Here is a 14949-nt window from a genome sequence, read left to right as displayed (position 1 = left end):
GAGAGAGAGAGAGAGAGAGAGAGAGAGAGAGAGAGAGAGAGAGAGAGAGAGAATAAAAAAAAGAGGAAAGAGGAAGACGTTGAGCTGGTGAAATGGAACAGCTTGCTGCTCCCCAAGCCTGATAAGCTATTTGATCTCACATGGTTGAGAAAACCGGCTTCTTCAAGCTGTCCTCTGTCTTCCACTTGTACACCATGGCATGGACTCGTATGTGCCACACACGCATGCGCTCACACACAAGCCCGCACAGAGAATCAGAGAATGAAGGGAAATGAATTTGACAAAGCTGACAGGTTCTGGTAAGACTACAAGGTGGAGCCAAAGCCTGTCATTGAGGCTGCCGATTTGTTATGTGCTCCCCGATTTGCTAGAAGTACCCACTTTTTTTTTTTAAAAAAAGGGAAAGTCAGGTTTCCATTTACACAGCACAACTCTTGGTGCAAAGCTACTAAATAGAAGGTACCAAAGACCAGAAACTGCTTATTTTAAAGTCAACACATCCATGCCAGCACATGTAAATAGAGATTTCCAAGCATAGCTTTTTTTTTTCCCCTGTTGCTTTGAGCATGGGGACAACTCATTCATCTCACCCTGGGGAAGGGGGTGTGCTGAATTAATGTCCCAGATTAGCAAATGAGCCATCTTACTTAGTTCCTGTCTTCTTTGAGCGCCCGCCCTGTACCTGCTCTGCTACAATGAGCCGAGCATCCAGGACACAGCTACTCAGTCCTTGATGCTGCTCTGACTTGCATCCTCAGTGGAAACTATAAGCAAGTTTGCATACATCGTGTCAAAACCATGTCATGTCTTGAACCAAATGAGGGATGTAGAAGTTGCCTTCTCCGTGGAGAAGGGCCCCTGACTCAGCACATCCCAATAGGAACCACTAGGCTGTGTAAACCCAGCCATCTAATCCCTCTGAAAATACTCCAGGAACTCAGGAGTCCCAGCATCAACAAGTGAGGTGTCTCTTATACAGTCTTTTAGCTGCTGCCCAAGGCTAAGACAGCTCAGGGATGTCCTGGGATGGGTGGGTTCCTGTGGCAGCCCAGGTGCTAAATATTCTGAATGAATCATGGCCTTGGTGTCCTCTGTGACTTGCACTTGAGTCACTTGGACAGGCGTGTGGGAGAGGAGGATTAATTTCCCCTGCCCCCTCTGCCTTTGACTTCACTTAAGATTTCTGATTAATGACCCTTGAAAACCCAGGGGTGGAACTCTACCTGAACTGAGGTCACGGGGAGAACAGGAGCCTTCCGAATGGACTGGTGTCTTCAGCTTTCACGAGCAGAACAAAATAATGCTATTTAGTGGAGACAGACTGGCCACGTCCCTTCTCTTGGACACACTGTTTAATAGTGAATGTTCTGCTCAACATAAACCATATATTTACTACGTCCATTATGAATAATTTGTCTAATTGATTTTTTTTTCTTTTAAATCAGTGGAGTTTTCCCCCCTTGTGACTCTAGGAATCAAACTCAAGGCCTCTCAGGGTCTAGGCAAATGTTCTCCTTCTGAGCTGCATCTCAAGCCCATTGCTTTCAGTTTTTAAAACCGTTTAAAATAGTATGTGTGTTCATTGTTCCCTTCATTTAAAGAGAAAGATTTGACCATTTTTATCTTGTACGTCAAACTTAAAATGCTGGAACTGGGGAGATGGCTCAGTGGTTACCTGCTTGCTGCAAAGCACCGGAGCCTAAGCTCAGATCCCCAGCACTCACAGAAAAAGTAAAAATCTGGGGGCACCTGCAATCCCCGGTGCTAAGGAAGGTCCCCGGGCTTACTAGCCAGCCAGTCCAGCCAATCGGCAAACTTCTGGTTGACTGAGAGACCCTGTCTTAAAAAATAACATGGAGAGGGAGAACCACAGAGCTCAGCTTCTGGCCTCCATGACTAACCCCCACCCTCGCTCACAAGAGCTCCCAATTCTGAGAGATGCTAATATCCAAAGCAAACACCTGAAATGGGACAGTGTGTGGCACTTAGCAACAGACCTAAGAGACTTGGCCTCAAAAACAAAACAGCCACTCCAGAATGAAAATACTGGTATATTTGTGTAATGCAAAGAGAAATACAGATAGAAATCTTCAAAACGCAAGTTACATTAATAAAAACATAGCAGTTTAAGCAAAAAGTATTATACAGTACTTGCAATGTAGTCCTTCAGTTTCAAATGACAATGTCTAACAAAGTGAGAGTATTTTAAATTATAGTTCTTATTAATCATTTAAAACAGCCATGAGTAGAACAGCACCACCTAACTTAGCAAACACCGCAGGAAAATGTTTTGTCTCCTGGGAGAGGCACCATTATATCCCACATCTTTTTTACCACAGACAAGTCTTCAGAGTGAAAATTAGCTTCATAATACAGAGTAAAACTGGGCTTATCAAAGCCCAGGCCATTTCCACAAAAGTATTTTAACTTTTTATTTGGGGAGAACCCCCAAATCCCTAACCCAAACAAACCTGTAGTTTTCTGCCCTCCAGAGCCCACCCCATCCGCAAATCACAATCGGTACAAACACATGCAATACTGTTTTTTTTTCTTCACATGACTATCCGAAACACTTTTTACTGTTTAAAAGTCACAGTCTCACAGAAAGTTTCCATTCAAGATTGATGTACAGAGCAGCAGTTGCTGATGCATTGTTTTTAAAGTAACTTTACACAGGGCCCCAAACCTCGCTCCAAAGAGACTGCCCCTCCTACTCATTCGTATTTTCTCTTGAAGTTCAGTGTCACCGCTGGGAGAAGGTCCCCACACCCCCAAACAAGGCACACAGCTCACCTGGCCCTGTGGCCTGCAGTTCTGAGGGGACTTTAGACAACTTCATCCCTCTCTTCCATCTCCAACGGAAGATCCCCTAGCTCGATCTCCTTCACTGCAACGCAAAGGTAATGCCACTTGAGGTTGTCAAAAATAGCCTCTGTAGAAAACTGGCCATGGTCTCTAGGAAACTTTGCATGAATAAAACCAGTGGAGCCTTTATTTTAAAAAGAAAAATCACACGTGGAAGAAAAGAAGTTGGTACCAGTACAAAAAGACTGCAGGGCCTACTGTCAGGAAGAAAGTATAATTAAATAGGACAGAACTGGACCTCGGCATCCCCTCCCCCGCCCCCAGAACAGGCGTGTATACAATCCAAGTGCGTGTCCACTTTGAGAGTCTTGTGAAGGCAGCGGAGAAAAACCAGACACGGGACAGAAGGGAAAGATGCGCGGTCACAATCGAAGCCAGAGGAAGCCTGGGTGGCAGAGCGCGCTTCACAAACCAATGCCTTTCAGGTCGCAGGGGAGGGTGGCCTGCGTGGCCTGGGGGCTCTGGCAGCAGGGAAACTGGGCTCTGAAACAGTCCCTCAGCTCCCGGTTGAAGAGGAAACACACCACGGGGTTGATCCCGGCCTGCGCGAATGTCAGCCACACCGAGGCTGTCAGGTAGGCCTGAGGAACAGCGCCGGGCCGCACCAGGACGCGCAGGTAACTGGCCACCACATAGGGCCCCCAAAGGAGCAGGAAGAGCAGCGTGATGGCGTAGAACATCTTGCACAGCCTCTTCTCCGTCTTGAACTCCTCCAGCACCAGGAGGCGCCGGGCGCCGCGGCCCGGGCCTGCAGGCCTGATGCCCACGAGCGCAGGTGGCGTGGGTCCGCGGCCGAAACCCGCCGTCCAGTTGGCAGCCGCCTGACCGGTGGCGCCCGGGCCGTGGAAGGTCCAGTCGTGGCTGACGGCGGGCACCAGGCGCGCGGGCCGCATCTTGCGGCGGTCGTGGATGAAAAAGAGCAGGCGGAGGTAGACGAGGTGCGTGGCGCCCACCACCGCGGCCAGGAGCAGCAGGAAGCCTAGCGCACCCGGGGCGCCGTCGGGCCGCTGCTCCAGGGCGCACGGCGCGTCCTCGTCGTCCCCACCACCGCCGTCCAGCACCGGCGGGAAGGCCGCGGCCAAAGCCAGCGCCCAAGCGGCGCACACCAGCATCGCGGCACACGGCCAGCCGGCCAGGCGCTCGGCGTAGAAGCGGTGGTGCGCGATGGCCAGGTAGCGGGTGACGCCCACGCCCAGCAGTAGGAAGGCCGCGTGGAAGCAGAAGAGCGCGGCCAGGAAGGCCAGCAGCTTGCAGCCCAGCGCGCCGGGAGGCGTCCCCGCCGCGGCCGCCGCGCGCCGCGCCGCCAGCATGACGGCCGGGAGGCAGGCGAGCGCGCGCAGCCCGTCGGCCAGGCACAGGTCGAGCAGCAGGTAGTACGGCGCGCGGTGCAGGCTGCGCTCCCGCACGATGAGCAGCGCAAACAGCACGTTGCCCGCCAGGCTCACGCACAACAGCAGGCTGAGCGTGGCCAGCCTGAGGCCCAGCGCGGCAGCCTCGGCCCCGCCGCCGCCGCCGCCCGGCTCACTAGCGTTCGCCATCGCGGCCGTGCTCCTCCCCGCCGGCCCTCTCCGCTCGCCGTAGGCCGCCCCGAGCCTGCGCTACTCCACGTTAGCGCTCCCGGCCCGCGGGGTTGTCAGCCCGCGCCCGGCCGGCCCTGCCCCGGGGGCTCCACGCGCCTCGGCCGCGCCGCCGCCATCTCAGTCGCGGTGCGCGCGGGAGGCGACGGCCACTCCCTGCGCCCTGGGCGCGGCGGGCATCACTGCGGGCAGGCCCGCAGCCCCCCGCATGCTCCGCGTCCTCCTCTCGGTCCTCCTCCGCCGCCGCGCCTCTTGGCTCTGCCCCCCGCCGGGCCCGCCGCTGCCGCTGCCGCTGCCGCTGCTGCCGCCTTCGCCACCGCCTTCGCCGCCGCCGCTGCCGCCGAGCCCCCTCCCCTCCGCCGGAGCGCGCAGCGTGGCCGCCGCCGCCAGTCCCGCCGAGGCATCCCGCGCCGCACCGGGCCTGGCTGGGCTGGGGGCGCCGTTGCGACAGCCGGGAGGGGAGGCAGGGCCCAGGACGCGAGGTGGCGACAAGTCGCGTTTGGCCCCAGGTAAACGGGGGTCTGGCGACGGCGGCGTCAAGCGCCAGCGCTGGGGTCACGGTGGGGTGGCACGGTCTGGGAGGCCTGGGGGAAGAGGAGGCAGGGATGTCTGGGATGAACCTTCCGCTTGAAAGCTGTTAATGATGGGCAGCAACACAGAGGGGTGATCACAGAACACAGAGATACCCAGGTGAAGCCTGCTGTGGGCGGCAGCACAGGGGGTGGGGGGGAACGAGCACCCCCTTCACCCCTACCCCTAGAGACAACTGCCAAGTTGCTTCTATTCGAAAGCCTACCAGTTACCCCAGGAAGCGTAGGTTTAGAGGGCAAGGGAGTCCAGAGGGAGTCCAGAGCCAGGAAGTAGCCCAGCTGGGATCTCAGTTTTACTTATTTCCAAGGCTGGACTTTAAGGGACCCTAAGGTATGCTTGCTCTCTCACTCTTAAGTGGAACCAAATATGTATCACAGAAAGAAATCAGGCATTTTTCCTTAAATGATGTATGTCTTTCCTGGGATATCTATCTCCTGGGTTAGTCTGAAATGGCCAGTCCCATGTTCTGGCCCTTAAACGCCTTTTCTCCTGCTGGGCCCGCTATCTGTATTGGCTTCTCAAACGAGCCCTTATTCTTAAGGTTTTTGGGGCAGCTTGTCTACCTTTCTGTCACTGGCCTCTTCATTTGCTTCCTAGCACTAAACAGTTTCCCATCATCTGGTTTTTATTTCTTCTTAAAATCCTGTCCATCTGACTAGTCCCTAAATTGTGCGTGTACGTGTGTGTTTATATCACTATCCTCATTGTTTAACATGGGAACCAAAATTAAGGACTATGTTGTTTTTCAGATATGCCCAGTAAAAATTCTACATGCATAATGGGCATCTTGGTGGGCATTCCTAAGATCGCCACCATAGAGAGCCTGAAGTGCCAGGCTAAGCTGAGTCAAAACTTAGCCTGTGACAGGTGTCAGAGAAGGAGAGGCATGAGGAAAACTGTGATAAGCAGGGTTATATTGGCAGCAGGGTTTAAGAAGAATAACAACATCCTTGTGGTGTATGCACCTGTGGTCTCAGCACCCCAAAAGCTGAGTCAAAGGGGTAGCAAATTGGAAGCCAATCTGGGCACCATAGCAAGCCAAAGCCCAGGAGAGCAGAACCTGGAAGTTAGCCCAGAGCCTAAGACTTTGCATTTGGAAGTCGCTGGGGATCCCCTTAAAACACAGTTCTGACTCAGTAGGTCCAGAATGGGCCTAGATAGTGACACCAGTATTGACTGTTGGCCCTACTTTGAGTAGCGAGGCCTTGGAAGACAGTTTAGATATTTTTGCAAAAATCTGAAGGAGATGCCTTTCTTGGTCCTCTGTGACTGGACAGTCCTATAAATATACGTGACAGCAAAAGAGCTGTGTGTTTCGGAGGGTGCACGAGTTAGGCATTGTGTTTCCATCATGGAGGTGAGAGGTTCCTGGTGTTGGTTATTGGCCCACAGACCAGATCCGTGGAAGTACCCCCTACCCTCGTGATCATGATGGGCTGCAGACGCCCCCCGGCAGAGAGAGGGGAGGGGAGTGTTCCTGGCATGTAGGTTGGCCCCCCTTCAAGTAGCTTTCTAGAAGTCCCACACTCAAGCACAATGTGATGGACTCCCACTCTCAGCGAGAGAATGGGAAAGGGATCTTTTTCTTTGTTTAAAACCAGATGCATAGCCCTAGACAATGAGATTTTGCCACCATGTGGGCCGTCCTTGCTCAGAGAAGGAAATTCCTTACAGTCCATGAAGACACCATCACTGGATTCTTTATGTTGTTGCTAAAGGCAGCTTCTATATACTGAGCACCCAGATGCCAAACACTGTATTAAACACCAAAGTGTTACTTAATGTCATTGCCGTGACCATGTGTGGTATGGTTACTATTTCTACTTTGCAGATAAAGCAGTGTGAGTATAGAGAGTGTGCATGTTCGTGGGGGTAGGTGCAGAAGACAACCTAAAGTATGCTTCCTCAGGTTCCATCCACCCTTTTGTTTTTGAGACAGGATTTCCCACTCTTCTACTGGTGTGGAGCTTGCTAAATAGCCTGGACTGCCTGGCAAGCTAGCCCCAGAGATTTATCTGTCTCCTCTTCCCTAGCACTGAGGTTACAAGCAAACTTACTTGGCTGTTTTAACATGAGTTCTAGGGATCAAACTCAGGTTCTTCTGCAAGGCAAGTACTTTAGAGCCATCTCTCCAGCCCCAGACTCTGCCTCTTGAGATGAGAAAGCAATGAGAAAGATAAGGAGCAGTGAGCAGCAGGTGCTCAGCCCCTTCATAGGGAGAAGGACTTTTCAAAATATCCAGTCCAACACTCAGGTTTTACTGATCCGTTCATGGCTGAGTGGGGCCCAGGTCTCATTTCAGATCAGAACCTTCCCCACTGAGTTGAAATATTGATAGCATTTGCTGTTATGAATATAAATCTCCCAGCAAATCATTTAACCTCTCAAAATGCTAGAATGTGGACATATACAAAATGTGGTTTTGATTTTCTAGGATCTCTAGGTCTTTAGTTTGTATATGAGGGGAAAAAAATGGAGTTTAAGTGTGAGTGTGTCTGTTTCCCAAAGGGAGAGAGCTAATCTTCAGAAAAGGGGAAGAAAATGAGTCCATGGTTCCCTTGTGAGAGACAGACAGATAGATGATGGATGGATAGATGATAGATAGATAGATAGATAGATAGATAGATAGATAGATAGGCAGACAGACAAACTGCTATCTAGTCTGATGCATTTCTCTTTGGGATCTGAGGTTTGGTTTAATCATTTGCCCAGAATCAAACACACTCAGCTGCAGTAGGACATGTAAATCATGACTGTGGCAGCACTCACGTGTCTATACCTCTCATCTTCAGCATTTGTTCAATAGATTAAAATAGATTAATACTTAAAGAAAAGCCGTTAACATTGTATTGGCCAGGATCAACTTGTTTCCTTTTTACTTCAGACAAGACTTTCACATATTTTCTTAGGCACCAAATTGAATGTCTCTTGTTAAAGGCAAATGAGATTTTTTTCCAATAAACATTTTCATTTATAAGTAATTTTTTTTGCACATAGATAGAAGAGTTGAACAACCCCCCCTCATCAATAATGTTACCTCTTTGATGTACATAGTGTGACTGGTAAATATAAACCAGCTTGATCAGAGAGATGAATTGGCACATGTTGACACATGCAGCTGTGGCTATGGGTTCCATCATCATGGAAGCCATCTTTACCACTGCCTCAGGTTTCTGTCTGAGAGAAGATTGTGTTGACAGCCCCATCCTGGCTCGGAAAAGCAGCGAGCCAGAGTCTGGGCCCATTGGATGTTGGGTTATTAGAGCAAGCATAGCATTGGGCTGTTCTGTGGCAGTCAGCCCTAACTTCAAGAATGCAAATAGGCATTGGAGTTAGACATACCCTGGCTCATACCCAAATCAGTCATTTTCTATGTACCTCTGGGAAAGCTCTGTTTACTCCGAGCCTCCAGACCTCTGAATCTCAGAGGCCTGCTGTGAAGAAGAGTCAGTTGGGTGAGACCTACTAATAGAAAGCAAAACACAAGGCATGTACACAGGTAGCATGTGATTAGTGATGGCCGAAGATGATAACTGTGGACAGATGTCTCAGCCAAGATGCTCATACCTCAGTTCAGGAAAGAACAGTGACTAAAGACAAGAACAATTTGATCCCGGCTGATTAAGTACCAGCTTCCATGCTTGCTTGCATACACTAGCTTGAATAGCCCAGATTTATGGCACTCTTAAAGAATCAAGGAACTGCCCTAAAACCTGAAACTGCATAACCCACCAGCAGGGCAAAACAGCAACAGAGTCAGAAGTTAGGTTTATAAGAAGCAGTTATATTCCCCTTGATATATGGACTTACCATGAATCCATATGGATTTACTTCCATGTTAGTCATGCAAATATTGAAGGTATACTGTGTGACAAGGTGCCTTGGATTCGAGTTGCAGGTAGAGAATATATAAATGTGTCACGCTACAGTTAGTCAAGGCACCAGTCAGGTAAGGACACAACCACATACAGCGATCACTGGTTTCATGTCACTAGTGCATAAGCCTTGTTCTCTACAAATTCATAGAGACAGAAAGGTGGTTGGGGCAGGATAGGTGAAGAATGAAGCAGGGCTGGGAATGGCTATAGCATTTGTTCAAAGAGTAAAGAAAATCTCCTGAAATTAGGTAATGGGGACAGTTGTACAATGAATGGTCCAAAAGAACAGACCTGCAAACAACGCAAAATAATACCCAATTTATATTAATGTGAAGCCATCACTATACTATGACCTTATTAAAGGATGGATAGTTGTCCAGAGTGATACAGACTTCTGCTCATGGTTTTCCCAGTGAATGTCAGCCTGGAGGATCTGACTTCTTGCACTGTCCTGGGAATGGCCACAGAAGTCACACTTGTTTTCTGGATAGTATAGGCTTTTGCATGGGCTTCAGTGTTTGTGACAAGATGATGCTGATGTGAGCTTGGGAGGACATATAGAGGGTTCCAGTAAGTTCCCTTCTGTCATCCACATACTCAGCTGCCATTTGTTTATGTGCAGAGATGCACTAGATGTTTTGTGTGCATTGTCTAGATGCTTCAATAAAACACTCAGCTTCTCAGAGTGGAAATTACATAGTCTAAGCTCAGACAGAATGAAGTGGCAGTGTAAGGTGAGTATTCTAATTCCACATAGAGATGGGGTTGGGTATTATTACTATGTGATGCCCTCAGAGGTCAGATGCTCTGGAACTCCTGGGACTGGACATATGGACAGCTGTGAGCTGCCAGATATGGGCACTGAGAACTGAACCTCAGTCTTCTGCAAGAACAGTATACACTCCTAGCCACTGAGCCAGCCAGCCCTCTAGCCCTCAAACCCTCAAATATTAATAACTGACATGTAATTGCAGGAAAACCATCAGCACAATGTGTTAAATGGACCAAGCCTATTACAAGTTGGGAAGGGAAAAAAACCAACACTGTGTTCTACACATTTCTTAAATCGCCTGAAAAATTCAAGGTCTCTTGTGTGTAGTTTTGTGCAGTGTTTTTAGAGGCATTAAGTAGTATATTCAAAACACCCTCTTGCATCTGCATCTGTACAGATGAGAGCCTTTCTAGAAGGTACACTACAGTGGAAAGGTACTTCCAGAATTGAGAAGGATCATGAGGGGCCAACAGGGATGTGCTGTTGCCATCAAATTTCCACTGTTGATACTTGTTTAATGCATTGAATATTCAAGTGACTTAAAGTCATGCCTCAGCATGAGGAAGAACTTTTCTTTAAAATGTTATTTTTGAGATTATAATGTAATTATGTTATTTTCCCCTTCTCTTTCTATCTCTAAACCCTCCCATGAACTCACTCACCTTGAACTCTTTCAAATTATGTCATCTTTTTCTTTAGTTGTTAATACATATTTGTATATATACTTAATACATATAAAATCTGCTCAGACTGTATAATGTTACAAATATGTTTTGGGGGCTGACCATTTCAGAGTTGAGGCCTTCTGAGCTCTCCTTCATACATATTGGCATATCTGTTGGCGTTGCCCTTCTTCAGGTCATGGCTAGGCAGCCATATTGGTGAGACTTCATGGCTGTATTTTCTCTTGCATTTCTGGGAGACAATCTTACAACAGACTTCCTGATCCTCTACCTCTGATAACCTTTCTGCCTGCATTTTTCACAATGATCCATGAGCCTTAGGTGCAAGCGTTGTGTTGTAGATGTATCAGTTGGGACTGGGCTCCACAACTATGCATTTTGATTGGTTGTAGTTTTCTATAATGGTCTTCATCAATTGCACAGAGAAGCTTCCTTGATGAGCAGGGGTAAACACTATACTTACCTGTGGGTATAAGGATAAATATTTAGAATGTAGTTAAAGATTATATTGGTTTAGTAAAGTGATGGTTGTAGATTTTCCTTCATGATCCATGACTTCTCCAACAACAAATTAATTGGCCAGGCTTCTAGTACTAGACATTATTTCCCACTAAGTCTTGAGTCTAATTAGAGAGCTGTTGGTTGCTGCTAAGGTATATGTGCCACTACTGCAGCCTATGTTTGTTACGCTGTTGTATGGAGCTCTGTTGTTATGCTGGTCATTATTGTCATTCATAGGTGTCATAGGCAGGTAGGACTATTGGTTGTTTCTCTCCTTTGAAAACTTGCATGGTGTCTCCAGCATTGTGAGAGCTAATACTTAGGGAGGGGGCGTTGGGTTAGATCCTCCTTGGGTCCTCTGGACACTGTGTCTGAGGTATGTGTTTTGGGAGTCTCTTAGCCTTAACAACTCAGAAGATGGCTTCTCATACCCTTACCTAGTCTGGACTGCTTTCTGCTCGGCCGCTGCCTCATTCCTTCCATAGCATTCTGTTCCCCTACTGTGTGTCAGCACTTCATAAAGTGTAGCTCACATCTTTTTCCCATTAGCTCCATATTCATGTGCTGTGTATATGGCAGAAGGGTCCTGAGATAGATGCTTTGGAGTCAGCATAGATTTTAGACATCTGGAAATGGTGTGTTTTGCTTTTGTACCTGACAGCATAGCTGACAGAGATCTACTAGGCTGGAAATAACTAATACAGGCAATTATTCAGATGCTTATCTGCTATCTCTATATATCCTTTACTGATGAACATGTCCATTTTTTGCCCATATTTTTCAGTAGGCCATGTATTCATTATTGATGTTGAAAGTTGAGGGCCACCATGGTTTTAAATGCTACTTATAGATTTGTGGCTTGAAATGGAACTGCCTTAAGGTCCTTTTTGGTAAGCAAAACCCGATTGGTACTGTCATGGTGTTCTTTTCCTGTGCAGTCACTGGATATTCCTGGCCTAGAACTAAGTGTTCAGGAGAATAACTTAGGAATCTTAGGAGTGTTTTTTCCTGATAAACACACTTCATTTTTTTTTTTAAAGTACACATAATTTCTCATTGCATGAGTCTCTTGTTCCTTGTTGTGTTTTTGACAAATTTCATTCATGTGTGTATGTGTGCTGCACATGCCACATGGGCCGCATGGGCCTTGTGTGGAGATCAGAAGACAACTTGCAGTTGTTTCTAACCTTCCACCATGTCCTTCATGGTGACCAGACTTAGATTGTCACACTTGGCCTCAAGTGCCTTTATCCACTGTGCCATCATACAGACCCCTTTAATGTATTTAAAAAAGCATGGGATTTTAATTTTTATCAAGTCTCACTTTTTATTTTGATAATTGAAGGAATTATAGTTTTGGTGAATTCTTGCCTATACCACATCACAAAGATTTTTCTCCTATATTTTTTTCTAGTAGTTTTATTATTTTTGATTTTACATTCAGCTTTTTTTTTAAAAAAAGTTTCATATTTAATTAAGTTTTACAAATAGTTTGAAGTGCAGTCAAATGTCCCCCCCCCCAATCCCCTACAGATATCCAGTTGGTCCAGAACCCTTCTTTAACCTTAGTGCTTACTCAGTTGCTTTTATGTCTTGGTCAAAAACTAATTGTCCATACATCTGTGGATCTATTTCTAGACTCTCTCCTCTGTTCCAGCCATCTCTTTCGGGATCTCAGTGGCACATTGCATTGATTATTGTGGTTTTACAATGAACCTCAAAAAGAGACACTGCTGTTCTTCCAGTTTTATTCTTTTTTCCAAAATTTGGCTATTTCTGAGTCATTACCATTTAAATACGTGTTTGAGAATAAAGTTACCAACTTCTGCAAAAAACGCCTGCTGAGATTTCAATTGGGATTATGCAATGAATAATTAAAGTCTTCAGAGCCCTGTCTTCTCCTGATCAGGGCGGAGTTTCTCACTCGGTGGGCTGTTTAGTTTTAACTGTCACCTGAGATGAGAGTCTTGATGCAGAATTTTCTAAATCAAATCGGCTTGTGGACATGTCTGTGGGGAGTCCTCTTGATGATCCTTGAGCTGGGAAGGCTCCCCCTGAATGGTAGCTGGGCCCCAGACTGTATGGTTGTAAAGGAATCTAGCTAGTTGAGCTGCAGAAAGCAAGGGACCATGTGTCTACTCTCTGTGCTTGACGTGGATGTGACACTTTTAGTTCCTGCCTGGACTTCTTTGTAGTAATGGTGACTTAGAATTCTGAGCCAGATGAACCCTTTGTCCCACAACTGGCCTTCCATCAGCATGTTTTACTGTGGCAGCAGACATAAAATCAGGACATTTGGGTCACCCTTAGATTCTTTTCACAGATCTGTATTTATTCGTTCGTGTATATTGTTTGTCAGATTTATCAGCATCTCATATTTTTAAACTATTATAAATAGTATTTAAAGAACCTTCCCTTCCAAGCAGTATAAAAAATGGGATTGAATTTTGTAAACTGTTCTTGTATTTTGAAACTTTGTTAAATTATCCAATCTTAGTGGATATTTCCCATTTGGGGATGTCCCATCGGGTTTATGTATAGATTATTATCTGTGACTGAAGATGATTTCAACTTCTCTTCCAACGTAGGAATTATCTTTCTCTTTCATAATGCCATTGCCTTGGTGATAGGCTTCAAAATTATCTTGAACAAATGATGAAATCAGACCGCAGAGGTCTTCCTCTCACACCAATAAGGAAGCATTTGGCATGTCACAATTAAGTATGAAAGTAATTGTGAGTCTTTGTAGGTGCCTGCATGTGAGCAAGTTCCCTTTCACTCTGACTTTGCTGGGGGTCTCCATTTTTTTAAAGTTTGGGTATAAATGTCAGGTTTTACAGATGCCTCTTTGCATCTATTAATAATGTTGTTGATTTACCTATTTACATATTCATGCAAGTTACTGTTATCCTTACAGGATAAATCTGACCTAATAGGGAAGTATTCACACAGTGACTCTCATGAATATAAATGCAAAACTTCTAAACAAAATGTTAACAAGTATAATACAAGCATATCTTTTCTCCAACATACTGTCTTTAGTGGTTATTAGGGACTTTCACAAAGTGCACCCGATCACACGTGCTTCCTGGCCCCTTGTTGCCTTCTGTGTATCTATGAAAACAGAATTGATGTCACCTGCCTCAACTCTGACATCAGTAATTTATGTCTTTTTGTTTTTTCTAAGTCCTGTAACTTGAACTTAATCAATTTTTTAAAACCTAGAAGAATTATACATTGGTTTCATTGATTTCCCCTCCCCCCTGGTGGTGTTTTTGTTTTATTGTTTTCTGCTCTGACCTTACTTTTCTTTCCCCTTAATTTGTGTTCAGTTTTGTTTCCTAGTTTAACGCAGGAGCTGGATCCCTTGACTGGAGGCCATCGTTCTTATTTGTGTGCCATAGGCTGTCCTCTCTTGTTTCAGCAGCATCCCATGAATTCAATGTATGTGTTTTTGTAGCCACTCATTGCAGAATGCTTGTAATTCCCCTTTGGAAAATTCCACCCATCAGAGAACATACTCGTGTGACTCAAATTCCATTAAATTTATTGACACTAGTTTTATGGCCTGGAATACGCTGTATATTGTTGGTTAAAACAAATAAACTTCACATGCACTTGACAAGAGTGTATTGTGTCTTTATTGAGTGCGATGCTCTATAAATGTCCATCAGATCAAGGTGATTGACATTTTGTTATAATATTTACGTTCTTTCTGGTCTACTTTGAGAGGAGTGTTAAATCCATAACTGTAATTCTGGCTTTCCCTATTTCTGCTTGAATTGTAACCATTTTGGTTGTATACTCTAGAGTGCTGCTGTCAGGGCTAGAATTTGAAACTATTGTATCGTCTTCGCACATTGGTGCATCTGTGTTCTCAGTTAGTCTTCATTGCTGGTATTGGAAATGAACACCTTTGTTCGGCCTTCCGTAATGTAGCATTGCATGAGAAGAACTGTTGTCAGAACAAAATGACTGTCAAAATTAACTTAAGACACACATTATTGGGGTCTGGGAGATGGGGGAGGGAAGAGGGAGGGAGGGAGAGGAAGAGGGAGAGAGAGAGAGAGAGAGAGAGAGAG

General features: G+C 46.2%; 2 protein-coding genes across 2 annotated transcripts in view; one reads left to right on the top strand and one right to left on the bottom strand.

Annotated features, from left to right (window-relative positions):
• Positions 1-2031: 2031 nt before the first annotated feature.
• Gpr27 (G protein-coupled receptor 27) lies at positions 2032-4696 on the bottom strand. The gene has a single exon (XM_028773119.1). The coding sequence runs from the start codon at positions 4401-4403 to the stop codon at positions 3270-3272; it is 1134 nt and encodes a 377-aa protein (XP_028628952.1). The 5' UTR covers positions 4404-4696; the 3' UTR covers positions 2032-3269.
• Positions 4697-4906: 210 nt separating this feature from the next.
• Eif4e3 (eukaryotic translation initiation factor 4E family member 3) overlaps positions 4907-14949 on the top strand; it is a 66398-nt gene continuing 56355 nt past the window's right edge. Inside the window, exon 1 of the mRNA XM_028773055.1 lies at positions 4907-4951. The gene's annotated coding sequence lies outside the window, so the exon portion shown is untranslated. The remainder of the gene's footprint in view (positions 4952-14949) is intronic.

The sequence above is a fragment of the Grammomys surdaster genome, unplaced genomic scaffold (genome assembly GCF_004785775.1).
Source record: "Grammomys surdaster isolate TR1022 unplaced genomic scaffold, NIH_TR_1.0 220, whole genome shotgun sequence".
Taxonomy (NCBI): domain Eukaryota; kingdom Metazoa; phylum Chordata; class Mammalia; order Rodentia; family Muridae; genus Grammomys; species Grammomys surdaster.
This window is presented reverse-complemented; position numbering and strand designations above follow the sequence as displayed.